This window comes from Pseudopipra pipra, chromosome 2 (genome assembly GCF_036250125.1).
Source record: "Pseudopipra pipra isolate bDixPip1 chromosome 2, bDixPip1.hap1, whole genome shotgun sequence".
Lineage (NCBI taxonomy): Eukaryota > Metazoa > Chordata > Aves > Passeriformes > Pipridae > Pseudopipra > Pseudopipra pipra.
Window position 1 is genome coordinate 87,054,178 of NC_087550.1, and position 27,222 is coordinate 87,081,399.

Genomic DNA, 27,222 nt, shown 5'->3' on the forward strand with positions numbered 1-27,222 from the left:
CTTTGAGAAAATCAACAGTGATAGCATAGATAGGTTGACAGGCCCATGAGAATATTCCTTTCAGTATTCACCACATGACCTTAATCAGAGATGGAACTGAAAGAAGGTATGCAGAAAATAACACAATCTTCACAGAGTCCCTTAGGAACAACTAGTACGTACACTCCCAGCTTTACAGGTCTGGAGAGGATAGGATAGTCCTTAAAGGTGAGGAAATAGCTATACAGTGAGTGAAATGTTTAGATAAGTCGTTGATATAAATGGAACAAAAACCAGAATATTGGGATTCCAAGCTCCCAGTTTCCTTCCTGGGAAGGAAACATACACATATGTGTTTGTGCTGGAGCACATTGAACCAATCCCAGCTAAAGAGAGAAAATAAACAGATGCTCAGTCCTGGTTTTGAGTTCTTACAAATGACTTTAAATGAATAGTAAAGGTAAGTGGAAGTTGTGCTGATGTATGCAAGGTAGAAACTATCTCTGAGCTCTCTGCATGTAAATTCTCTTCTAAAAATCATAGTCATACCCAGAACTTCTTGCATTGATTCAGGCTGATAGGTAGTATTAGTACAGCACTAATGGACAGAAGGACTTTCATGCACTTACATATACAAAACAGAGCACTGTTTCCTCTTCTTTTGAGATATTAACCTTGGTGAAAAAGTAAGTGCTATTTTTAACTGTCATTTTTCTGCACATTAGGAGCTGTGGAAAAGTGTTTGCTAGTAGTGTATGTGAAATCATACTTCTATTTCTAACGTTATTGTTTGCTGTGAACATTATCATGATTTCTTAAAATATTCAAGCCAAAGAAATACTTAAGGAGTAATAAAAAGAAGGTCTTTCTCACATACATTCACAGTGACTTTTTTGAAGAGGGAAGACAGAAAAGATAGAACAAAAGGATTATTTTTTTTTCAAATGGAATGTTTTACTTGAGTTTCCCAGGAAACATCAACAGCTCTTTAAAAGTATCAGTCATAAAATGCTGGTACAATGAGTACTGTATACAAGTTTTTATTCTCTGAGGCCATTCAGCTGCTGTTATTTTTCAATCAGTAATTTATTTTTTTCTTCTTATCTAGATGACCCTCAGGGCAAACATCAAAAAAAAATCCGAAGCAAAACCCAGAATTACCTTAATCTGTATGCTGTAGATGGGCTGCGGACTCTCTGTATCGCAAAAAGAGTAAGTAAATGAAGCCTTTTAGTTTGCTTTTAAGGAGACTCTTGACAAAGATTACTGAAGGCACTTATTTAATTTATTGTTCTTGATTCATAACTTCTTTTTCATTTTATTCAGTAAAGTATGAATGCCTCTGCATCACATTGACTGTGCCCTCACATACTCTTAAATAGGTTCTCAGCAAAGAAGAGTATGCCTGTTGGTTAAAAACTCATTTAGAAGCAGAATCCTCTATTGAAAATCGTGAAGAGCTTCTGTTTCAGTCTGCACTGCGGATAGAGAAGAATCTGCATCTCTTAGGTAATGAAATGAGAGCTGGACATGAAACTAAAATGTGATAAAATTTCTGGAAGCTTGGCTATGAAATCTGTTCTTTCTCTTAAATTGTTTCTGACAGTACAGAAATTGGCTTCTTTGGGACTTTATCGTGGCTGTCATGTGAAGCATCACAAAGGAATGGGATGTAATTAACATAGCAGACATACCCTGTATTCCTTGCTCCTGCCATCATTTTATCACTAGTGAAATGAGTGGAGTATACCAGGGATGAATTTGACATAATATCATAAATGGGAACTGCTGCTCTAAACAAGAGGAGGACTTGGCCCAAACTGTCTGCAGAATTTCATTAGCTTAGTGCCGCTTCAACATGTCAGAGACTTCCATGACTCCAGGGACACCAGAGACATGCATAAAGCAAGGCTCATAAACTGCATTTGTGAGAGGCATCAGCTCTCATACACATCACTCTCAGCACATGCACTCAGGGCCTGTGTGTTCTGTGGCAAGGGTTTGCAGTTAAAATCAGTGTATGTAAAAAGTATTGCTCATACTTTTCTGAGCTGAGATGTTGAAAGATTCTAAAATGTATGCATAGTCACTATTACTCCATGCATCCAACTGCTTTCTCTGGCGAAGAAACTGGGACAGCCACAACACTGTCAAAGAAAACAATCTTCACTAATTGCCAACATGCCTGTCTCTGGGAGGCAGATCCACCTCACCCAACTTTTGATCTCTCCAATACAGATCTCTAAGGCTCAACATACAGCCAATGGAGAGACAAAAAAAGAAAGTGCAGTTCATTTGATCTGTCTTAGATATCCACTTTAGGATTAGATGAATCATTCCTTGAAGTGTCTGGTTCTCTCTCCTGACTTAAAGGGGGGCATGAGTTGCCTAATTTGGACCACAGTAATCAATGCCAATCAGGCATTGGAATGGGCTGCTCAGGCTTTGGAATGGGCTGCCCAGGGAAGTGGTGGATTCTCCATCCCTGGAGGTTTTTAAGATAAGACTGGATGTGGCACTTAGCACCATGGTCTAGCAACCACGGTGGTAGTGGATCAAGGGTTGGACTTGACGATCTCAGAGGTCCCTTCCAACCCAGCTGATTCTATGATTCTATGAAAAAGATTCCACCATGGTTGTACCTGTTGGCGCTGGCTGCACTCTAGGGTGAAAAAAAAAAAGTGAAATTGAGCTGCCAGAAAAACAAGTGAGCTCTAGCCAGTAGTAAACTATCAGCTCAGTCATTCCCCAAGAACCTCATACTGTGGTTTGTATCTTGCAATGATCAGTTATGATTAGGTTGTGGGAATAAGAAGTGAGACTGGAAAAGGAATATATTTTCCTTAGTTTGGATAATAATAGCTTTCCCAACATTGCCCTAAGAATGTGTTTTCACGTAAATGACTGGTGGACTTCTGTTGTTAATTGGTTTTTTTTCAAGGAACAACCATAGGAATAATAAATAGCTGAGAAAAGTTTATTTTGTTTTTCCTGTTGTTCCAGGTAGTTTGCATGTCTGTCACCTCCTCACTCTCTAGTAGCTAGGCTTGCATTTCCTCACATTGAAATCTCTCTGACACTCAGTGGAGCACTGATGTATCAGTGGTTACACTGAGCTTGATCCTGAGTGGCTTTTTGCCGCTTTTCATGTATATGAAAATCTTGTCTCTGTCAATTGATTTATGTAAGCATAAAAAAGAGACCCAATCTCTTATAAACAGGTGAAAAGATACAGTGAAAGCATGAAAAAGACACATTTTACTTTCTCATCATGGCCAACAGATTTATGATTTATTTTCTGCTATATCTCATTTGGCCACTAGTGTCTTTCTGCAAGAGCAACGAGCAGCAACAAGGCAGGAAAAGGTTTATGTCTGCAGCCTAATGTGCTGCTGCCAAGGTGCAGTCCTGCTGTCATTCCCCTTCAAAAGGGAGAAATCTCTAGTGACGCAGCCTCTTCTCACTGAGAAAAGGGTCTTAAGGACCCTTAAGAACTGAAATGTCTCTGAGAACTAATGCCTTCTCTAGCAACATCCAGAAGAAATGATAAAGATAGCACAGAGCATAGAGACAATAAGCCTTGTGAACCTCTGGGACTAGAAGTGGCATCAAGTTGCTTTTGAAGTTTTGAATTCTAGATTTGCTGACTCTTGATGCAAGGGTTTACCCCTGCTACTTTCCTCTCCTCTTTCTCAATAGCCCCAAAAAGCTGCCCAAATCTTGCAACCATTGGTAATTTAGCTGTTTCCCAATAAAAATGACTGCTGGTTGTTTTGGTTTTGTTTTGTTTTTTTTTTTAAATTCAAGCTTACAATTTCAGGGGAACTGGGGAACCCTAAGTGTTCATTTAATAGAGAATATTTCACTTTCTTTATATGCTTAGGTGCCACTGGCATTGAAGACCGTTTACAGGATGGTGTTCCAGAAACCATTGCAAACTTGCGCAAAGCTGGGTTGCAGATTTGGGTTCTTACTGGAGACAAGCAAGAAACAGCTGTTAATATCGCATATGCCTGCAAGCTACTAGATCACGATGAAGAAATCATCACTTTGAATGCTGAATCACCAGTAAGCAGATCCAATATACAAGTTTACCAATGAACTAGTTTTGCCTTATTTTCAATTTGTACAACTAAAAATTTGATGGCTTTTTTTCCTTTCCCTCTTTTTTTTTCTTCTTTTCCTGCTTCGTCCATAATTTTCAGGTAGGACACTTCTTTGAATATTTTTCAGTGAATCGTACTTCTAAATCATAGTCTCATGTATCATAAATTTACTGAAGATATGTAACTTTGTATAGTGAATTCCACCATGAGTGAAAATATGCCATAGCAGCATAAATGCCTGTCTTTGGTATGCATTCTCAAAACATTTCTAGTTTTGTTTATTGGTACTAATGGGTCTAAAAGGCCTGTTATTAAACCCATGTTGAGGAAAAAAGCAGTTGATAACCTCTTGAGAATTTGTGCTTTATTTTTTGCCACTGATATGTAGTATTTAGATAACTCAGTCATTCATGTTTTCTCAGGTGGCTTTTTCTCTGGAGATAGAAGCAATACTTAAATCTCGATGCTAACACTGAGAGGCAGAAAACCACATCTACAGTAATGCCTTGCTTCCTAATATACCTTTTCTAATCCTTCTGAATTACTGATCTTTTCTGTGCTCAACTTGTTGCAAGCAGACAGTCACAAATTGGTTACTGATACAGTCTAACATACAAGGAACCAGACTGATAGTGCTATAGTCCTTAAATGAGGTGATAAAGTTGGACTACAGATCAGCAGAGGAGAGGTAGGCCATCAGTATCCAGCTCCAATTTCTTTCAAAAAGGAAGAAAAGATAACAGCATTTTCCGTTCTTGAGTTATCAACTGAACTGGTAAATTAATTTTCCATGTTTTTTTCTTTTTAGTCATGCTTTGCTGTAAGACCAATAGCATTTCTTTTAAATGTTCATATATTCTCAATAACATCTTTCAGTTAAATATGGCTAGGAGAGAGAATTAAGCTTAAATAACCTTTAATTGGCCTTTAACAATGCATAACACTTTGATCTGAGTTGTGGGCGTATACATAATGGTGTTCATCACTGTACTTAACTTAGTACCAATTATATATCATTTCCCAGCACTGTTATTCTGAGAAGGAGCTAAAAGAAATAAGTTTAGCATACAATACTGCATGTTAAAGAAGAATTAGGTTTTAAGCCTTTCTACTCCTTATTGTTGTCATAACTTCTGCAAGAATTGTGTTTGGAGCAAATAGAAAAGAAAATTTTTAGAAATTAAAACTTTAGCAGTGCAGCAAATAGAACACATTCCCCATATTCATTATGCCTAATCATGCAGCAAACAGAAGCCTTTGAATACATGTTCCTTTCTCTCAAGCATATTTATTTTGAATTTTTTTTCAGGAGACATGTGCTGTCTTGCTGGAACAGTGTCTGCAATGCGTAGAGTCTAAATTTTCAAACAACACAATAGACGAAGCTACTGGAAACATGACTGTTGGGTTCACCCCTCTCTATCCACCCTCTGCCTCTGTGCTTTCCAGCTTGGGCCTAGTGATTGATGGAAGGACTCTAGCTTATGCCCTGGAACCTACGCTAGAAGATAAATTTCTTGCACTAGCCAAGCGATGCCGTTCAGTACTGTGTTGTCGCTCTACCCCACTCCAAAAGAGCATGGTAGTGAAACTAGTCAGAGACAAACTCAAAGCAATGACCTTGGCAATAGGTAAATACTTCAGTTTAAACTAGCCTGTCTTGAGAGTTTTGATTTTTTTTGACTTCCAGTAGGACCCTTCCAGCTTCCTCACACCTGAAACAGCCTTCCAGTTTTGTCTGAAAACATGTTAGACAGTTCTAACATATTTATTCTAACTTATTTAATGAAAACCAAGATAGAACTCTGAAGTAGTATTTGGGATTTCTTCCTACAGAAGTTAGGTAACCAGAACCCAGGTATGCTATGAGATTTTGACATGTCTGAACACAGCTGTGAAGACCTGGGTTAGCTGATGCTGTGCAAAGCACCATTTTGCAATCACTGTATTGCACAGAAAAAATGCTATGCTCAGTACTGTTTTGTCCAATCATGCTTAAACTCAAGGTTCTGTGTTTTTTGTCATGAATCAGCCATACAGCACAGGGTATGACTTGGTCTTGTTAGTATACAGAGAGTGGATTTACAACTGACATCATGCCAACAGCTACCCTTCTTCACAGCTAATCATTCAATTGGCGAAGGGGCAGTCAGCCTCTCTTAAATTTGACAGGGTCTTCCATGTTTCCATGATTTTTACACAAGACAAGTCAACCAGCTCTTCTTTCCCTATCTGAAATTTAGGCTCTTGTTGCATTAGACAATATGATTGCAGCATATTTTGTCACAAACACACTTGCTTTCATCCACCTGTATTGGTTAGTCATAGCAGGAACACGTGGGTTGGACCAGCCCATGAGTAACCCTACTAAGTATATATAATAATTACCAGACTCGTGTCACACCCTCATCACCAAACATGTGCTGATTATCATAATCCTCATGCTTAATGTATTATATCTTGCTCAATTATGCCTCCCTCCTACTGAATTTATATCTGTGGCTGACTGACTGTGGACATAACCATTTGCATATGTTGTAAAAAACGTCTGGCTCCTTTACTTGAATTATCCAGAATGCCTAAAAACACTAGTTTTAGGAGACTGGGCAGCCGGTATTTTCATTCTTTCTGAGCATCTTGAGCCTAGGAATTGAGCACAAGCTCCTGTTCTGGCTCAAAAGCCTAGCTGTATGCATCTTTCCTTTTGACCAACATGAGCTAACTCGGGGCTATGTCACACAGTCACAAAGACATCAGGTGATCAGATACCACTCTTATGTGTGCCAACAACAGGGAAACTGTGGGGAGAAGTGATGTACACCTCAGCCACTGAAGTTTAAAACCAAGTGTCTTGTCATCAGCTAATAAGGTCTCATTTTCCACTAGTACATCATTTGTAAATTTAAGAGGTTCAGAATAGATACATGTCTCATTCTGGTATCCTTTCTATGGCACCTATCACTTTTGGTATCGTGAGTGGAAGCAGAGCAAGGAGTGGTAACTGTGCAACCATTCCAATTAAATCTACCTGTTATAGTAGATTTAATGGTAGATCTTGGACTGTAAACCCTAGTCTCTTGACTTTTTCTTTCATTCATCTACTTTTAAATTTTTTTTTTATTTGTACTATGTAGACATCCTCATTGGCTTTAGGCCTCCTTGCACATATAATTCTTAGTCATACCTGATTGCAGGCAGACAGTTAATCAGGAAGCAGAAGTACTGAGAAGCTCATTCTCAGCCTTCCACTGTTTTACTATTGGTGCAGTTCAGGCCCAATACTTGAACTAAAAAGAGACAGATTCGGTTTATTTTTATTTTTCTATGATAAAAAGGTCTACAAAGATCACAATGTCTTGGAAACTTTGCCCTTTGAACCTTATATTCCAAAGATATATCTTTTTCTACCCCACATCTCCCTTAATAAAGCCACCAACACTTAGTACACACTCCCCTTACTCTACTCAACCATGAGTAACAACTCTGTAACAACTATTTTTCCTTTGCTTTGTTGCTGCTAAGTGTTCCTGGTCTACTAGTAACAACAAAACTGTATTTTGTCATCTTTAGGTGATGGTGCTAATGATGTCAGCATGATTCAAGTGGCAGATGTTGGTGTGGGGATCTCCGGTCAAGAAGGCATGCAGGTAATATTGCTCATTCAGTGGAAGGCACTCCTATGAAGGGGTGAAACAGGCACTTCCCACAGGTCAGATTGATCAAGCTGCCTCTGGGATAGTCAGCACAAATAAAGGAGAAGGAGGAAGTTGTGCTGAGGAGTGCCAGTTGTGTTTCATAAGGGTGCTTTCAGCTTAGGTTTGAGCTTGTGCTTGTTCTCAGATCTGTGGTGAGTTTGAACACACTATCTCAGAAAATTCAACTTACTGGATCCCTCTAAGCAATATGATTAAAGAAATAATTAGCTAAATACTGGTTTAAAGGAGGAAAAAAGCTCAGCTATGCATTATTTAGGAAATAAAGGTTCATCTTATTCTGGCTTTTATTCTCCTCTCTCCTATATTGCTTGGGTATACTTCTTCTGTGGAGTGGCTGCACACAACAATACAACTCATGCAGCTTATTTGCATGTGTGGTGGTGGCCCTTAGCCCAGTCACCCACACATCTCACTCACTCAGCCTATTCAGACAGCAAAACAGTGAAGAAAGAGGAAATTGCAGCCCTTTGCAGAACCACTGCTCCCTATACATTATACCAAGAGTTGGTTTTCTCCACATTTCCTGTCACAGGGAACAGCAGGATAAGGGGACTTGCCTTGTAGTCTTCTGGATGCGTTCTGCCCCTGATTAATGTATTTACCACTGAATAAGAGGCACTTCTCTCATCCCCAGAAGAGAGGATATGTATGTATGGAATGTATTATCTATTACCTCCACCTCCTCTACTGCTAGTGCAGTTCAGTTGCCACATTAGTACCAGACATGGCAGTAAGATGCAGAGAATGAGGAAGATACCTCATTTCCACAACCTACCCTGTATTTGGGCAGACTGACTGCATGAGAAAATAGAGTAGTTGAGTATATGTCAAAAGAGCTCTTCAGAGAAAGTGGGAAGTGTTTCCATCCTGAGGACCTGAGCAGATGAGCATGCTCCTTAACTTAGTTACCAGTGGGTGGTTCTCTGACCCACATTGCATTTTTTGCAATGTTGGCTGGATGTTTTGCTCCAAAGAGAAGAGAGGCCTCCTTCCCACAGTGCACACGTTGGCTATGGAATTTTATTCCATGGGACTGCGTTAATGCTATAATTTATTTATTTGGATCAACACACAAACTTATGAAACAAAAATTTAAGTGAGCTATGAACTTGGGTGTCAATTATGCATTTTCTGGCGTGCAGATCACCAGAAGCTAGGACAGTACACTGGAGAAAAGTCAGTAGAGATTTTTCTTATTTATTCATGCACTCTTTCAATGTGTTTGAATCCTTGAATCCTCTCTTGGCCATTCTTGAAGCCTGGATACTAGGGAAGACAGGGTTCAGCCTGACCCAGCAGAGCACTTACACTTGTTCTCCTTCTTCTAATCATCCAGTGAGTTCAATCAAAGTAATCTCCAGGGCGAATAAAAGGCCATCAGTGCACTTCAAACAGACAGTTTTCAGGGCTGTAATCTGTTAAGAATGGTTCTCCAAACATGTTAGCAGCGGTAAATTAGACTCAAAAAAACCCTACTGTAAAAATATTCAGATACTCATTGTGCATATGACATCCCAGCCATAGACCTTCTGAGTCTGCCTTTGGTGGCTGGAGAGAGCAGGAGAAAAGGAATTCTTGGACTAAGCTGATGCCAAGTGTATTTGTTGTTCCTCAGCCTTCATCAGGCTCTGAGAGTTCTGCATGACTTCTGCAGTATCACTCTGCAGGCAGTACAAATTCCAGAGAGCCCAGAGAAGACTGGTTTTGTGGGGCCCTGCCAAGCCTATCAGTTAAAAAAAGTCTCCCCCAAACTGCTTGGTCTTATCATCTCTTAAGAACTTACCAGCTCTTGCCACCTATGTATTCAGATCTTTTCTTTTTTTTTTTGCTAATGCAAACATATAGTGCTTGTAGCATTTTTTTGACTCCTCTCCCCTTTATGCCACTTTCAGTTGAGCTCATGCACTTACAACAACCAGTCCTCAAATGCCCCTGGCCTTTGCAGTTATTCAGATCTGAAAGCTATTTTCTCATTAACTCATTAAACTATCTGTTTTTTTCTAAATGAAAGTTCAACAGAGTGGAAAATGTTTATAGATCCCTTCCTTTTCTGCCAGGTTCTGAGGAATCATGCAGAACTCTCTGCTATAAACAACTGTCAGATTCGTACTCACGCAGGTACTCAGAAGGCGTTGAGCATTGAGATGTCCAAAACAGTAATACTGTCTGATTCATTTTCCTTCCACATTCTATGGAAGCATGTGGAGCATGATTCACTTTTTCCTGTGAAAAAGCTGGAAGAAAAAAATAAAACGTGAAAATCGAGGGGATATTTTGAGACTAAGTAAACATGCAAATGTAATTGGATAACACTATCTTCCTTACTGTGTTCCTCACTGCAATAAAAATAGAATAAAAAAAGAAAAAGATCCTGACACTTCTCACAGTGTGCTGTGAAGTACTATGTTAGAAGCACAAACGAAGCTAACGGGTTTGTTTTGACATTGGAATAGGCTGAGATGGTGTGGAGGACAAGGAAGCAGACATAGCATAGCTCTGTTCTCCTCAGGCTGCAAGATAACTGTATGTCTGCAAGACAAATCAGACTTCTGTGCTGGGTGGTTATAACAAGTGTGTCTCAGTACCTGAGAAATCCTAGAATGTGTCAACATATTAAAAAATGTCTCAATGCTTATACACATCTACTTCTTAAATTGCAATGCATTCCTATGCCTTCTCTTGCATACTGTTTTAAAGTTTATTTTAATAGCTTATACAAGCACTTACTTGGGAAAACGGAGCCCTTATGATGATTTACCAGGAAAGGGAATTAGGAAAACTTAATAGGAAAGATGTCTCATTTAAAAATACAGTCAAAATATACCCAGCAGAGTGTGATATTGCCCCTTTGGAGGTTTTCACCTTTCCTCATGTTTTTGCCGAATTGTGAAAAGAAAGATGATACCAATATAGGAAATTAAATGTAAAACAATATTAAATGAAATCTTCATGTGATCCTAGGGCTAAGGAAAATCATGAAATAGCTGTGATAACACAAGAAGGTCTCATCTAGATGTACAATACCCTGAAATTTAGTAAGAATTAGAGAGAAACTGGGTGATTCATTTTGTCAGTGTGATCTGACAGTCTGCACAGTCCCCTGGTAGTCTCATCTAGTGTATTTTTTTTAATATACAGTTATAGAAAGCGTGCAATTTTAAAAATCCCTCAAAATCCTGATATCTCAGGACAGCCCAGTAAACTTCATAAACCAGCATAGCAAATGTAATTAAAACTAATCTTTTTATTGTTTTGTCTTTTAATGTCCAGTAATTATGATGCAACCACTTAATTGTACTTTTCCATTTTATTCTTTGGAAATTCATTTTGCCCTGTAAGCATACTGTAGTTTTCACAAAGATGTTACAGCCACCAAGATGTTCACACATAGACCCTGAGCCTTCATGCTCAGGCAACTGCCATTGCCAGCCTTTCTCCCACCTCTCGCCTTTTGCTGTTGCTTTTCACCATCTGGAATGTAGACTGTAATCTCCTTTGGGCGACAACCAGGTCGCATCGCATGTTCTGCCAAGTTGCTGGGTTTGCTCACGGGTATTTCAAATCAAAGGAGCAATAGCTGCCTTTCATGTGCGCTGTAATGGATTTCATTCCTCGTGAGTACAGTTTCTATTGACTGTATGAGTCGAGAAGATGACTAAATTCATTGTTGTTGTTGAAAGTGACGCTTTACAATAAGGATTCCAACTTTTCTTTCATTTAAGGCGGTGATGGCAAGTGACTTTGCAATCCCAAGGTTCAGGCATTTGGAGAAGCTTTTGCTTGTTCATGGCCACTGGTGTTATTCTCGACTCGCCAACATGGTGCTGTATTTCTTCTACAAAAATGCAGTAAGTGTTTGACTTGGAACCTTTGTAGCACCACATGTTTCCAGGGTTTATTTTGTGCTAAGTGAGCATTAGGTCAGCCTTAAAATGGTTTATTTGCAAAGAAATTTGCAGAGTTGAAAGACAGCTGGCTGCCATTTGCAGAAATACAGGACCCACTCCATAACAGCTACAGTGTGCTGCTGAATGTGCAAATTAGGTAACAGAAATAACAAGCACTGCTTCAGAGAAGTTTCTTTATAAAGTAGTTTTGCAGAATTTCGTTGGCTAGATACAGGAGTCTGTAATGCCAAAGCCACCAGCATTGGTCCAAAGTAGTGGTTGAATGTGTTTTCTCTTTCTGACCATATCTCATCATTGCTTATGAATCGCTGCACATATTCCCTAGTGACTTGAGATAATTTGAGTCCTTTCTGTGTCTCAAATGCAGAAACTGGGAAGTTGTTTTCCTGATTTATCTTACACCCAACTAAGCAAAAGAGTGCATTAGCAAGGAAGCACACCATGATAAAGAACAGACAGTTTCCTCCCTGGTGTATGAAACAGGAGTGAATCCAGTACTGGGCATTGAGCCACTGGCAGCTCAACTCCTTTGCCTCAACAAAGGCCCTTTGCATTGATCTTGAAGTACAAAGATGATTGATTGAAAACTGCCTAACAAGACAACTAAGAACTCCACCAGCTGGGTGGCAGTCACTGACAGGCACACAGATTTGCTCACTTGCAACAGCTGCAAATCACCTTCGGAGCAGGGCATATGAAGAAGCAGGAAAAAGAGGAGAACTAGACCACTCACACCTCTGTTTGCTCCAGAGGGCAATATATGAATTGTGTGCAGGAGGCTGGATTTTATCCTCAGTATCAGAAAAAAAAAAAGTAGCTTTCAGTTTTGTAAAAGTTGCTTTCCAATTTTAATCTAATCCTCAGTTTTTATCAGGAGAAAACTATAATTTGTTCAAAATTTTGAACATCACAGGAGTACCTAAGGGTGTTAAAGAATTAATAAAGCATCTTTGTGTTAAAACAAGCATGTTAGAATGCCTTCTGTGGTCAGACCAGAAACTGCATGCAAATGTCCTTCCAGACACAGAAGAAAGAAGGGACTTTGCGGTCTGAGGTGCTGCCTGAGTCAGAACTAGCAAGCAGATTCAAGTAATGCTGCACTGAGTGGAGAGACACCAGTTGAAGGACAGCAGTGAAATATGTGCCGGTGTTCAAAGGCCTGAATTTTAAGGCTTGATCCTGAATGATGCCGAATATCTGTACTCCCACCCGCAGTGCTGGATATTTCAAGATACCAATTGACGGTATCAAATCGGAACTTCCAAGAAGTGTATGCATAGCCATCTTATATCAAAATAATAGCTAAAAAAAAAACAGAAGTAAAAAACATAAGACATTCAAGCAATAAGCAGTCAGAGATGCCATTTATACATCTACATTTTTGTTCAGTTTTTTAAAATCTTCCATTTTCTTTGGTACAACTCCCCTTGATTACAAGTATTATTTTTTATGCCAGTTTTAGTAAGACATTTTCAGACGCTCCCGCCTCAAGGCTAGAAAATAACTGAGGAAATCTCTTTGTGTTGGCTCTGTTTTGACACCCTTTAGAGCTTTCTGAGAAATACTTGTTGCTACTGACTCTAAAGCTGTAATTGGGTATCCAGCATATAGACATGAATATGTCTGACACAGTGCCTGCCCTGAAGGAAAGATTATTATAAAAGGAAATGTAGGAGCACCTGATCCTTTTGCAAGGAGACCATTCTGGATGATTCTCCACAGAGACTTGAGATAGCTACACTGCAAATGTTCTGCAAGTTTTCTGTTTCTTCAAGTGTGTTTTTCACCATTTGCTCATACTATGAAATTCTCCGTTCTCCACTAGAACCTGCTTAACTTTAAACTCCACATTGCTGCAAAAGCCATTTGGGAACTTCGCTGACTTATACAAAAAGGTGTTTGGCTTGGTGGAGACGATAAAAATACAAGTAAAATATAAACTAAAGCATAGAATTACTAGAAATATATGAGCTTGATGAAAAGGGATTTCATGTAAACAAAATTCTACTTCCACAAGCATGCACATCTTTAGACATTATCTCTGCAAGACAGCACTGAACATTTTTTGACATCCTCTTCATTCACTGAGAGATTCTGTCTGGGACCACATTTCGTAAAACAGTCTCATCTGGCAGGGAAAGAAAGGAAACCTTTTTTATTTAAAATCTCTATCTAAATTTGTTTTGTCTTATTCAGGGGGGTAATGCACAGAAGGAAAAAAGAACATGTTATCTGAAATTGAATTAAACACTTATTTAATACAAAATAAAATTTCAGGGGGAAAAAGTCTGATTTAAGCTTGGCTGCTGAAATTTCATTTGTTTGTACAGCTTTCTTCGACAGTACTGCTGAGACCCATACTAGAGGTGCTAGTAAAATTTTCAGCTGACTGTATTTTAATCAAACTACCCATTTTTGTCAGAACCAAACTGTTTCCAAGAGAGGTTACTATTAGCAAGGCTCTAGAGAGAAAATTTCTTAGTTCCTGGATTAGCTGCATTTTCTTTTATTTTAAATGAGTGAGAGAAAGGTACCTAATTTACGTATTTATTGCAATTTCTTTTTGAGAAATAACGCAAGGAATTTTGTTTGGTTTTGGGTGTGGAAAGGAAATAATTTTCTAAATATGTTCAATTTTGGAATGAAATTGCCATGTCCCACCCAACTGTACTGAAGCTTTGGTAACTCAATTTGGGTCAGAGGAAGATATTTTTCTTGAAAGGTATTTACAGAAAGATTTCTAGAGATGATCCTTAAAAAAATACTACCATTTAACTTTTAATAGGTTAATTTATAGTATGAGCTCGCAAACAGTGAGATGTATGTTGCCTCTGATATACCAGCCACTTCAATGTAGTATGCAAACATTACCTGAGCATATGTCTACTATGTATATACACAAATATATATATATACGTTTATGTACTGCAGGACTGACCTTCTTACGGTGTGGCAATTTCACTTCACAAGATAGGCTTACTTTCTTTACAGCAGCTTTCACTGACTAAGCAGACCACAGACATTTTTTCCTCCTATGTTTAAATTTCAACCACATTTTTGCGCACAGATAGAACAGATCTATATTTTCCTCTGTATATCTAAAATTCGTGAAGGGTTAATGTTCTTCAGCTGGCTGAAAGCTTTTTGAGAATAGAATTGGAAAAGAGGAGGAAGTGAAAGGAAAGGTCATGTCATTTCCCTTCTTCATGGTTAAAATGAGGAAAACCCTTGAGGACCAGTTTCCAACATTTTTCTAGTTGCCTTTCGTTTAGTGTTAATCACTTTACAGAGAATAATAAAAATTGTAGTTTTAGGAGAACCAAGCCTGGGAGTTTATTTCCTTTTCTTGGAAGCTGCCTGTCTTTTCCTAGGCCTCAAATCCTCCATCAACAGGTGAGGTTAGCACCTCTCCTTAGCCCTAAAACCCTCAAGATTCTTCATGCTGAAGAGAGTGTAGAAGAAATCAGTTGTGTGGTTTGTTTCTTTTTGGGTGATTCCAGCCCAACTACACAAATCATCCCCCTGCAGCTGTGTATGCAGCCGATTTCTTTATAGAGCTGAAGAGTAAGGGAGACTGAGAAATCTTTACAGCACTGCTAATTTGCTGAATGTCAAAATACAGAGAGAGAATAGATAAGACAACTTTTCTAGACCTTACAGTTTAATCTTCCTTGCTGCTGCTGGTCTCATGTTGGCCTTGCTAAAAAGCTTTTCATTTATCTATTGTAGACCAGAAAAGCCTCCCAAAACATCTCAAGCCAGCAGAGGATATTATTATGGAAATGTTTGTTCTTATAATAGTCATGTGAGTGCTATGACATCAGTATTCATATACCTAGAGGTCAGTGGTGGTTGGGAGAGCTTTTTACAGTTAGTTAAATTGCACCTCAGCATTTCACTTGAACCGAAAGTTAATTTTATGTGAAGTCATCCCTGATGCCTGAGATCTGAGGTTCCAGCAGCACAAAGGCTTGCAGGCATGCCAAATGTTTGCAGCTTAGCTAAGAGGTCCATACATCAGGAAGTGAGTTAGACTAGGTATCCTCAGAAGGATTGTTCATAAGTTTAGCATTCATAGATAAGTCCTTGCAGAAACTGAAATTGGAATCGTTTCAGAACACAATGGGATGATGATCCTCCTTATCTTGTTGTATTTACAGCATTATTCATTTTGTTTCAGATGTTTGTGGCCCTTCTCTTCTGGTACCAGTTCTACTGTGGATTCTCTGGCTCATCAATGATTGACCAGTGGTATCTCATCTTCTTTAATTTACTCTTCTCTTCTCTTCCACAACTCATCACTGGTGTTCTGGATAAGGATGTGCCTGCTGAAGTGTTAATTGCTGTGCCTCAGCTTTATAAAAGTGGACAGAATATGGAGGTAAAAACTTCTTGCTTATTGTAATTTCTTTACTAAACATCTTTAGTTTCAACTGAAAACCAACCCAGGTCCCAAAGGCTATATATGACTGATAAAAACAGTCTGAGAAGTCAGTATTATTATTTTGTGATATTTCTTATCTGAGTCAAAATGTCAAAAGTACACTTAAACAAAAAATGAAACCAAAACATAAACAAAACCACCCCCCTTCCAACAAATGAACAAAAAACCCCCAACCAGCTATATTTTTAATATGTGACAAGAGAGAAGGCTGGATGCTTTAAGTCAGTCTAAGCTGAACACCTCCCAGGCTCACAAATAACCATAAAGGTAAAACAGATTGCACCTTGCAGCTTAGTGCTTTCACAGAATAACCTCAAAGTACTTACTCAAAACTTCAGGCCCCAGCCCTTTACAAACAGTCTGAAGAGAAAGATGGCTTTGGGAGTAAGCATGGTCGATAGACTTAGTCTCTGAGGGAGGTAGTCACCAGCAGATGACAGATTCAGCTGAAATATCTGTTGAAAACACCTCATCCTCACCTGCTTGAATTGTACAATGAAAACAGAAGGAATTCCAGGAGGGATTCAAGCCAAACCATTTCTGGTAATTACAGGTACAGTGTACTGTGGGAAATCTTGCTGCTTGGCAAAACTATCCATACAGAGACATTCCTTCCAAGGAAAAGCCTTCTTAAAAGTGTCTGACATTGTGTCTTCTGAGAGGAGACAGTGAGTGTTTTTTACCTCTAAGTGTACACCTGCATTTGGTACCCCACACATGTAGTGGCATTGTAGACACCGTCCTGGAAACATGAAAAGAGCATTTTAGTGTAACATATTTTTAGTCTGTTACTCCAAGTTCTGTCTTTTTCATCTGTTGTTTTCCATTTTCTATATTTCTTCTGTTCCAGTGCATTGCACTTTAAAAATCTGTAATATTAATACCTTCCTTTCTTGCATATTTTTAAGGTGATAGAAATCTTGTAATGGCTTAAGCTTGTTGGGAGGTTGTGTCTATCTTCAGCTGGCAAACTGAGAACTCTCCCAGGTTCACAGTACAATTATTTCTCATAGACAAGCCCAGAGATCACTCTAAGTTTTTTTTGGAATCTATTGGTCATATTCTTCACATAATTACCTAAAAAGGCATTTTAAAAACTTAAAAATCCTGCTTCAGGTAGGATCTCCTTCAAAAAAATATCACCAATTCGAAGCCTATAGAATTACAGAATAATTTAAATGGCTCTGGAGGCCATCTGATCCAGACCCCTGGTCAAAACAGCTTCAAACCTAGATGAAGTTTCTCAGGTCTTTAACTAGTCTAGTTCTCAATGTCTCCAACAGTGGTAATTCCATAGTCCCTCTGAGCAACCTGATGCAGTAATTAACTACGTGTTAGTTCAGTAAGCCAAATATCACCATAATTTTTTCCAAGCATCTTTTAATTCCCATTTTTAGGCTGCACTGATATTCTCCATAAAGGGAAGGAGCCCTGATGAACCTAGTGGTTTGAGATGTAGACTATATCCCAAAACTAAATAAAACTTTTGCCATTTACAAACTATTTTTTCTTATATCTGGGTACTTTATATGACCATCCATACCTCTGCAATTGTATAGTTCTTTAAACCAAAATGTTAGTTTAATATTGTTTTTAGCAAGCAATTTTCTGCACATGCATAGAGATATATGTATGTATGTTTTATGTACATATTTGTAACATATCATACATTGATGCATGAATTACCACTAAAGCTTGACATTGTGGATCTTTTTCTCTAAGTATATGTGAATTTTCTGGTTTCTCTTTTGTGAATAAATACTCTGTGCTTGTGCGTATGTGATGTAGAAGCCGTTTATTCATGTTCTTAAAACTCTCAGAGCTCCTCCTGAAATCAGCAGTCTAACTGTAGTGCATAAAGTTGGGCACATTCATAAATGTTTCCTGGCCTGAGCATCAATTTACACCCTCTGCCAGGAAAAAAAATAAAGAAAAGAGGCAAATGACTTTTATCCCAGAACAGAGTGACTTGCAGGTAGACTCTTCAGGCTTCATCCCCCAGGTTAGCTGAGTGATTGGTGAAGTTATGAAGGTATTTGCCCAAGCCCTTAAAACTGCCCAATGAAATATACCCCTCAAAATAACTATCCTGGCAAATAGCATTTTCATTATGATCTGATTTTCTTTTTTTTTTTTTTTTAATGGCACAGGAGTACCAACCACACATGTTTTGGATGAACATGATTGATGCTATGTACCAAAGTCTGGTTTGCTTCTTCATTCCCTATTTTGTAAGTGTTTGGTTTAAGCCTTTCTATTTTAAGCATTTTGAGAAGAACTGGCAATACAGCTTAGGCTAAGTTCTGTCTCCTTTCTTACAGACTTACTATGATTCGGAGGTGGACATCTTCTCCTGGGGAACTCCCATCACCACAATAGCTCTTTTCACCATCATACTGCATTTGGCTATCGAAACCAAAACTTGGGTAAGGTACCCACAGCCTACACTGAAACTCACTGGCATGTACATAATTCTTCTCTTAGTACTATCTTTGAAAAACAGAAGATTGTTGTTTCTTTCCCTCAGCATATTCTATTTTTAGTAAGCATTTTAAACAAACATGAAAAAGGTTTTAAACTGTGACCTGCAAACAGCTTTGTAGAGTTTTATCTATAATGAGAATTTTTAAGTATACAAGGTTCTAAACTCTTTGCTGTGCATGGATTTGACTCCAGAAATTAAGTTTTAATTAAGAGTCACAGCAAATTTCTCAGAATATAAAGATTCATTATACTTTTGTTGTTGTTGTTTTTTGTTTTGGTATAGACTTTTCTCCACTGGTCATCTTGCATCTTTAGTATCATTTTATTTTTCTTTGTGGCTCTGGTTTACAATGCTTCCTGCCCAGTCTGCCATCCTCCATCCAATCCCTACTGGACTATGGAAAGGCTGATGGGAGACCCTATATTCTATTTCACTTGCATTATATCACCAGTCGTTGCATTGCTGCCCAGGTATTGTATCTTCTCTCATATCTTTTCTCATATATGAAGGCACTTTATGCATGTGATTGGGAGAGCAAGAAACATTTCTTTTTCCACTCTTTCTCTTTCATTTTGCCTTACCAGCCAAATCAGTTTTTTTCAGCAGCTGATTTTATGAAGTCAGGTTGTCTAACCTATTCTGTGCTCCTGACCACAAGAAAAGACCACAGCTCATGGCCATAGACCACAGGATCAGGATAATTATAGACTGTTGGTTGAACTTCCTGGCCATGCAGAGATTTGCTACCCTGTGAGGTTTTCTGTGATGCTTCCGGATTCAATCCATCCTCACATAAAGTGCACAGTACAGAATTTCTGATAGTATGTTGTAGACCTACTTGGCTATTTGTGGATGTAGGAGGCTGATCCCCATTGCCTTTGATTCCTCACCAGGAAGGATGAAAGACTGTGTGTAATCACAAGGTGGATCACTGGCTAAAGACATAGATTTATTACTCTGCTTGTTATTAATCAAAATATTAGCATAGCACTCAGAGCTTTCCATCTGCAAGCTTGCTTGTGTCAAGCATAAGAAAAACATATAGAACATTCTTATTTTTCTGTGTTGTACTTTTGTCTTGAATATTTTCTCTTAATAACATATTGGGTATTTCCTTCTTTCCTTTCTTTTCACATGCACATTCTCCTCTTGCAGATTCCTGTACAGAACCCTTCAGGGAACACTATTCCCAACCCAGCTTCAGCTTGGACGCCAGTTGAGTAAACTGGCCCCAGAGATTCGCACCCAACTTCTGACCAAGTTGAATGTAAAGGAGACGATACGTCAGACACAACCCTTTGCAGACAGTTTCTCACCAAGCCTTGGCTCAAATACTAGTGATTGTTATAAGGCTAATAACCAAAGCACACCTTTGCCAACATCTCCTCAAACAAGTGAGTCACTTTTCCAAGAGCAAACAAAGGCAGAACATAAAACAGATCAGACTGTGACTGTCTCTCCCCACGGTGCTGTATTGTATGGGGAAAACAAGCTCCCCTCATCAGCAAGTAGTCTGGAAAGGTCCATGGGATTTCATGAAGTTAGATGCGGCACTTCAGAGGTGGAGTCGTTGCCTGTGGCAACAACATTCCCATGGAGCTCAGCAGTCGACCAAGCAGACTTCAGTTTGTTGAAGTGGATCACATCAACTCCACTGTTCAGTCACATTGGGACTGTTTTACAGGCGTCATCAAGCAGTTTACAAAATGAAACACAGGACAGTATGTGTGTGCTTGGCTCTTCTCTGCATGTGGACTTCAAAGGCTTAAAAGAACAGAGCTCAAATAACTTGCAGGACAAAATGAAAGGAACCCCAACTGATCACTGTAAAAATGACAATTCCGAGACCACCTTTTTATGATGTGGGCCGTAAATATATTTATATATTTTCTATTTGCACACATTTATAATGAGATTACTCTATTTGTTTCCAAAGGTGAAACAAAAGATCAAAGGTACAGAATGATTATTTAAGAATGTTTAAATACAGTATATTGAAATAAGAGCTTTAAATATGAAAAGAAACACTTGAAAGTTCCATATATTGTTTTATTTTTTCATCTCATTTTGTAAGGAAATACCATCTCCTTATTTTTCAGATGCTTCTCTTTTATTCTGACACATACTGTAAAAGCAAAGGATCTATCTACCATATTCAAAAGGATTAGATTCAGCAACAATTATTGATATCATTATAGGCCATTTAGTAATTAAGGAGGAAAACCATGATAATAAAGAGTTACTGTATTCCATCCATCATTTGCTTGCCAGGGTGTTTTGTCACTGAAGCAACCCATTAAGCAAAGCTATGGAATTATTATACACCTCTCTGTAAATGTTAACAGTATCTTACCAACGCATTAATAATACTGGTATTTTATAAATGACACCATGTTCTGATATTGCAGCCATAGTATTTTATGTGTCATGATAAAACAATAAATAAATAAGCATCCATATTGCAAAATGACTTCCCAGTCTGGCGTTAATTGTAAGTCAGCCCTTCACTTGGAGTAGGTAGCATTTGGCTGGGCATAGCCTTGCATCAGGCTGTTCAACTTCCAACAAAAAACTGCTGCTTGTTTATGAGGGAGGATTTGGTGGCAAAGAACTGGTATATTGTGTCTGCTGTAGCATTTGAGGTGGGAAACCTGTGATCTGTGCTGGAGCACTACCATGAATAGGCTGCTGTTGCTTAAGAGGTCTGTCCTGCTTGCTGCTGGGGTGGAGGACCGGCAGGGTGGAATTTTGTTAGGCACCTTTGCTGTTGTTTCAGCCAGGTTAAATTGAGTCCTTGGGGATGGTGAAGGGGAATGACCAGCTGCAAGGGTGCAGTGCTATGCAGAGTATTTGAGCCTGGTCTAAAGCAGGCTAGCTCCAGTCCCAAAAGCAGGGAGCTGCTTTCTGAGCTTACGCCTGAGCCATTGCTTGTGAATCACAAACTGCCACTGGTACGTGGGTGTGCAGCTGCACTGTGCCAGCCCGGTGGATCCTGGGGGGTTTAGCCTTGGAAAGCTGGTTGGTTCTTTCATACCTGGTCACCATGACTGCATATGAAGCAGCTGCTGCACTTCTTTTCCTCATCACAAGTTTTTGGATGGCCTTTGCCTTGCTCGCCATCGGTTGTGTAAGGCCAGAATTTGTTCATGATATACTCTGTGCCTGGCAACCTGCCTCCCATGTGGATTGCCTCAGCATGGTAAGACACAGTGCCTACCATCTGTCACTTGCTAATCTACTCAGGATCTTTTTTTTTCTAAAGATTTATACACTGGCCTCTTTCCCAAAGGCTGAATTGATAATATGATCCTGTAAAATGCCAATGAAAGGGAGAGATGAAAGCAATGTAAATAAGAGCAGTCAGTCTGTAAATGTGTTACCCTGATGAAACATGACACATCCACACGTAGCTAAACTACATTTTGGGATTAGAATTGACTAGAGACAGGGCAAAGACACTAAGGGACTCGCTATTGCAGTCTCCTGTGAATAGCTTTTAGCACATGATTGAGTTGAAAAAAATGAATGTGAAGCAGAACCTCTTCCTTTTACTCTTGAGTTAAAGAGGAACATGGGTTTATGTGTGTAAATTTTAGCGGAGGAAGGCACACCCTTCAACTAATTTGTTACTGACTGAAAACTCTTGACATTGCTCTGCTTTATATTAATTGTGATAAAAATGGTACAGTTAGTGGGCACATGGTTTCCACAAAGGTAGGTGGGCAGATGCCAACACAAGCCAGGAGCCTCTGGGATGTCGGTGTTGACACACACCCTCCAGTCACTGGGAAAGAAGCCTGCAGGACTCAGCTCAGCTGTAGACCACCTTTGCAAAGGTCTCTAGTCAGGTGAGGTAGGCCCAGACATCTCTACTTGCTCTACCAGCCTTCTCAGTCTTGATAGAAACTCTGTTGGGATGACTTTGTAGGTAATTTTTTTGCAGGGTTAGCTGGCTGTATTTAACACAGACTGTGCAAAGATTGCCATTGTAAATAACTTATCTGTGTGGAGCTTCAGTGTCTTTTAATGTCAGAGGGGAAATTGAATGCCACTTTGAAATGTGTAAATATTGCCATCTGGTTAGAAACCTTCATCTGCTTGTAAAACAGGATATCACAGAAGGACACAGTATCCAATATGACGTGGGCAGAATTCATAGGTTTGCAGGGCGTTAAATTCAGTCATAGCAGAAGCTTACCAGGGATGTCACATGTGTGTGCCCTCTATCAGTTACTGCAGCAGCCCCAACAGCCTGGTGAGGCTCTCTCCAGCTTTTTGACTCCTCTACATCTTTCCACAAGCAGAGTTGGTGTCCCACAGGTCTTCATGGGACTTGCCTCATGCTGGCAGCAGAAAGGCCTGGAGCATCACTGGGCTTTTGCTCAGAGCTCTATGTCATTATATTCTTTTCAAAAAGAACCTAAATTCCTCTCTGGTCATGCCTTTGTGATACAAAATTCAGTTTAGTTGTTGTGCTTTCAGTGTTTCAAAGACTATTTGTGTAGGTAAGGTGTAAAAGGGTTCCTTTGGGACTGTGAGGTGTTCCTGCATTGCCGGATAGATCTGTTAAGTAGCCACTGTGAGTATAAAAGTTGTACATCTGCATCATATATTTGGGGAAACTAGATCTAGAACCTCAGCTGCTACAACCACCATAGCCCCTCTAATGTCTGCAAGCTGACTTACCCCAGCTGGGAATCAGGCCTCAATAATTGGTCTATTTTGTTGCAAAATAATAAAAAAAATTTCCTTAAAAGTATATTTTGAAATGCCTAAGGTGTAAATATTCCCTTCATACTAAAAGATAAAATATCTTTATTATGGCAGCAATCCTTAAAAAATGTATGAATTTAATCTTAAATAAACTAAGAAATCCTGCTGACCTTAATGGAGAAGTGGCCTCAGCAGGGTTGCTTGTGTGCCTACAGATAAATAGGAAAATTTGCCACACTGAGGCCAACATGTGCCAAATCTATACAGTGAGTTACCTAGAGGCACAGAACTAAGTCAGTAGGATGTCAGGAAGCAAGTTGAATCCATTTTCTTTTGGGAGACACATTGTAAAATCATATATTTATATATATGTAATTTAAACCACAATTTTGAGGGGGAAAAACCAAACAGATTTCACATTTTGAAAGAAAATATTAGGCAAACTAATTATTTACATTTTAAATCAGTTCTCTTCAGCTGCCAGAAGAGAAACACATCAAAGCATGTTACTTGCTGGGCTTTAGTGCTTGTCAACATTTTGAAGCTGCGATTAATATTTGAAACATTTTAGCTAAATAAATACTAATTGCCTTTTCAAGCTGTATACATTGATTTTAATAAAATAGCAGTAAAGTTTTAAAGTTATTCCTGTTGGTGCAGTTGAGCAGTTGTTATATCAGGCAAAACAAAGCTTTAAATTTGTGAGGCCAACCCACAAAAAGCTTGCAGCTATTTATTAAAAGATTCCACAAGGCAATTAAAACAATACCTGTGCTTGGTCTTTTACCAACAACAGCCCCCTGTACACCATTTCAAATATATGCAGTGAACTCAGCAAGCACTTCTACATCTGCTCGACATTGCTGGCTGAAGTAGTCCAGATGAAATTGATGACTGAGAAGAAGCGACTTGTGAATTAAGCATCACAGTGTTCCATATTTCTTGTTCTTATTTATGTGAACCAACTTCTTGGCGATTTAACCATTTTAAAATTTCTTCTGGATATGTTTTACAAACAGCCAGAACTCTTCTATCAGGTTGGCACTCTAATCTCAGAAATCATATCTCCCACATATACCAGGGCACTAGAACAGGGCACATAAATGTCAAAACAGGAGCAAAACAATGCACCAATATGTTTCTCAAGATTTTCCAGCTATACATCACTGCTCTGGGTGCCCAGACAGTCATGAACCTGCTTGCCACTCTCCTGCACAGGCTGGGGAACCACAGCCCTACTCCCTGATTAAAATTTCCTCAAACCCTTTCAAATTATTCAAAGAGAGACTGCTCTTGCTTCTATTATATAACTTCCTCAACTACCTTGCACAGAAGCTTGACTTGTCATTTATTCACATTCAGTTCACTGCCAAGGGCAGCAGTCCATGCTTGCTCCCAGTACATCTCCTGAAGGCTGTACCCACTTAATCAGCAAGTACTGCTTTGTTATGCCTTGAGCCACCTTTCTAGTGTCATGATCACTTTTTGCTCTACTCCAGGGTTATACATCCTAAACATTATAGGCTGACCACCTGATCCACATACAGCAGATAGGTAGGATTTGAGGTTTATCCATTAAAATTGCTTTATGAAAGGGTTTTGCACAAATACTGATTTCAGTATATGGAGATGTTCAACTTAAACTCTGTCAGAAGTGCGTGTGGTTGAATCATCTGGGATTGACAATTCATAAAACAAACATAAAATCTGCATCAAAATTTGAACTAAATAAATGAATTTTTAAAAGCCTCATGTTTTTGCAGCAGTTAGTTCTTGATTCAGACTGATCTGTGTCTTGGGCATTGTTCAGTCCAGCATTAAATTCAACACTGTGCTTTTGTAACAGTGCAAGTGGCAGTTCCAGAAAATGATTCTGATACAAGCCATGAGCTGTGATGGAGCAGTAGCAAGTATATGCCAAAGACACTGCAGAACCTTCTAGAGAAAGGGTCATGCAGATGTAGCAAAGTGGAGAAGGAAAGGCACTGTTGGATGCTATTCATAAGTCCCAAGGCTGTTGGAGAGATGAGGGGATCTTCAGAGTTTTCCAGCCACATTGGTTTTGCCTTTGCGAAGGTTCTGCACATCTTCCTTTCTGCCTGCTGGTGGACTTTACTCCATGGGGCTTAAATTTCACTAGAGCTGCACCACAAGCGAATTTGACATGTTACTTGCAGCTGAGAATGGATAATGGGATTGGATGCCAAACTAACGATGATGACTCGGATGGAAGTAGGTTGGCACTTGCTTTGCAAACAGGAACATGCTGACTGTGCCCTGGTCAGGAGCTTTCCCAAACCAGGGACCAGGGCAGGTCCCAGTACTAGTTCCAGTGTTCCTCCCTGTGTCAAAAACCAGGGCGGGAGCCAGAGCAGCGGAGACCCCAGTGCCCACCCATGCAAGCAGGATGCAAGCAGCCCTCCACTGCTCACTAGGCTGAGACCACAAATGTGCTTGCGGTGTCCAGGACAACTTTGGGCTGCTAGTGACTGGGAAGAGAAGCAGCAGATAACATGGCAGGGAAACTATCTGCTCCATGAGGAATCTCCTGTATATTGCATAAATGACTCCTTGTTTCTCTCCCATGCTAATATAAATCCTGAGCATTGGAAAGCCCCTGGGATGGCTGCACTTCTGGCAGTTAAAGACACTATGGGGAGTCCTCTGCTGCCATCTGAAGGGGCCCCTTGAAGCACATATACATGATGTTGCTGCACTGTAGGTACAGGCACCTTTTCCATTAGCAATACCTCCAGTGATCATCTCATGTGCCTCTCATGAGAGTTCTTCATGCTGAAGGAGACTGCATGATCACAGCCCATGTATCTTAAGTTGAAAAAAAACCAGCAAATGTTTTGCCCTGGCTTAAGAGGTTCAACAGGGAAAGATGTAGAAGTGTCTCTAGGTCTGGAAAACCGTATCAAATTGAGTGTTTTCCAGCTGTCCTGGGCTGCGAAACCCTGTAGTGTATCACACATTCAGAGGGATCACTGGTACTTTGTGTGCTTCAAAATTTCCTGGAGTTTCCTGTGGGAGTGGCCACCCCTAAATCTCAAAATATAGAATTAGAAGCAGTTGTTGAAAATGGTAACAGTGCCATGAAGAGTGTGCTTAATTTACATGGGAAAAGAGCAGTTAAAAGAAAGGACTAACTTTTAAGGAAGGTTTTTCACACAGCTGCATGAGGAATTATCTCTATTTTGAACAGCAGCTTCTGTGTGTCTTTAAGTACAGCTTTTTGCTCCGTGCAGTAATGTCTCCCTGATACATGAAGTCCAGCACTACATAAATCCTTTCAAGAGGAGGTTTAGCATATTATAGCCAGGGCAGACAAAGACAGCCAGGTCCTGCAGCCAGCTCTGCTGGTGGAAGGACTTTAGTTGGGTCACCCACAATAGTCCTGTTTCATGAGCCTATCTTGCATGTGCCTGCCTATGATGTAGCCCTGTGCAAGGTATGACTAAAGAAGAACCTTCTTAAAAGGAGATTAAAGACATCAACATTTAGCTTGGTCATGGCTGTTGCTGCAGCATACCTGGAAATATACAATGCATGGAAATACACCATGCATGGAAATAGTCTCTTAGTGAACACAAAATGCTTGGAAGAGCCCTCTGAGAGACTGGAAAAGGTGTCAGTGAAGAGCTGGCACAAGGCAAATAAAAACCGCTCAAACTGGGTGGAGTGCCTGTTCCTTCAACAGGGAGACGTGTTGGCACTTTAACTTCTCTTTATTATCTGGGCAGTTGCCCTAGCCAGGACAGAGTGCGGGTTTCCAGAGGCAGTGTTGACACAAAACTGAACCAAGGGGCCTCTCACTCTGGCCCTGCAATCCTTTGACACAGCACTGCTGTAGCTAAAGTTAGCATTT

General features: G+C 39.6%; 1 protein-coding gene across 3 annotated transcripts in view; it reads left to right on the plus strand.

Annotated features, from left to right (window-relative positions):
• Positions 1-21,105, plus strand: part of ATP10A (ATPase phospholipid transporting 10A (putative)) — a 113,018-nt gene extending 91,913 nt beyond the window's left edge. The window contains exons 11-21 of one of the 3 annotated variants that reach the window (XM_064646237.1): positions 1,088-1,191; positions 1,362-1,488; positions 3,863-4,047; positions 5,395-5,716; positions 7,656-7,732; positions 11,524-11,649; positions 15,890-16,090; positions 18,304-18,384; positions 18,475-18,579; positions 18,921-19,108; positions 19,794-21,105. In XM_064646237.1, the coding sequence (XP_064502307.1) occupies positions 1,088-1,191; positions 1,362-1,488; positions 3,863-4,047; positions 5,395-5,716; positions 7,656-7,732; positions 11,524-11,649; positions 15,890-16,090; positions 18,304-18,384; positions 18,475-18,579; positions 18,921-19,108; positions 19,794-20,499 (2,222 nt within the window). In that variant the 3' untranslated portion in view covers positions 20,500-21,105. Of the gene's footprint in view, positions 1-1,087; positions 1,192-1,361; positions 1,489-3,862; positions 4,048-4,184; positions 4,321-5,394; positions 5,717-7,655; positions 7,733-11,523; positions 11,650-15,889; positions 16,091-16,706; positions 16,822-18,303; positions 18,385-18,474; positions 18,580-18,920; positions 19,109-19,793 lie in introns of those variants that run through there. The other 2 variants (XM_064646238.1, XM_064646239.1) reach the window with 2 other exon arrangements.
• Positions 21,106-27,222: the final 6,117 nt, after the last annotated feature.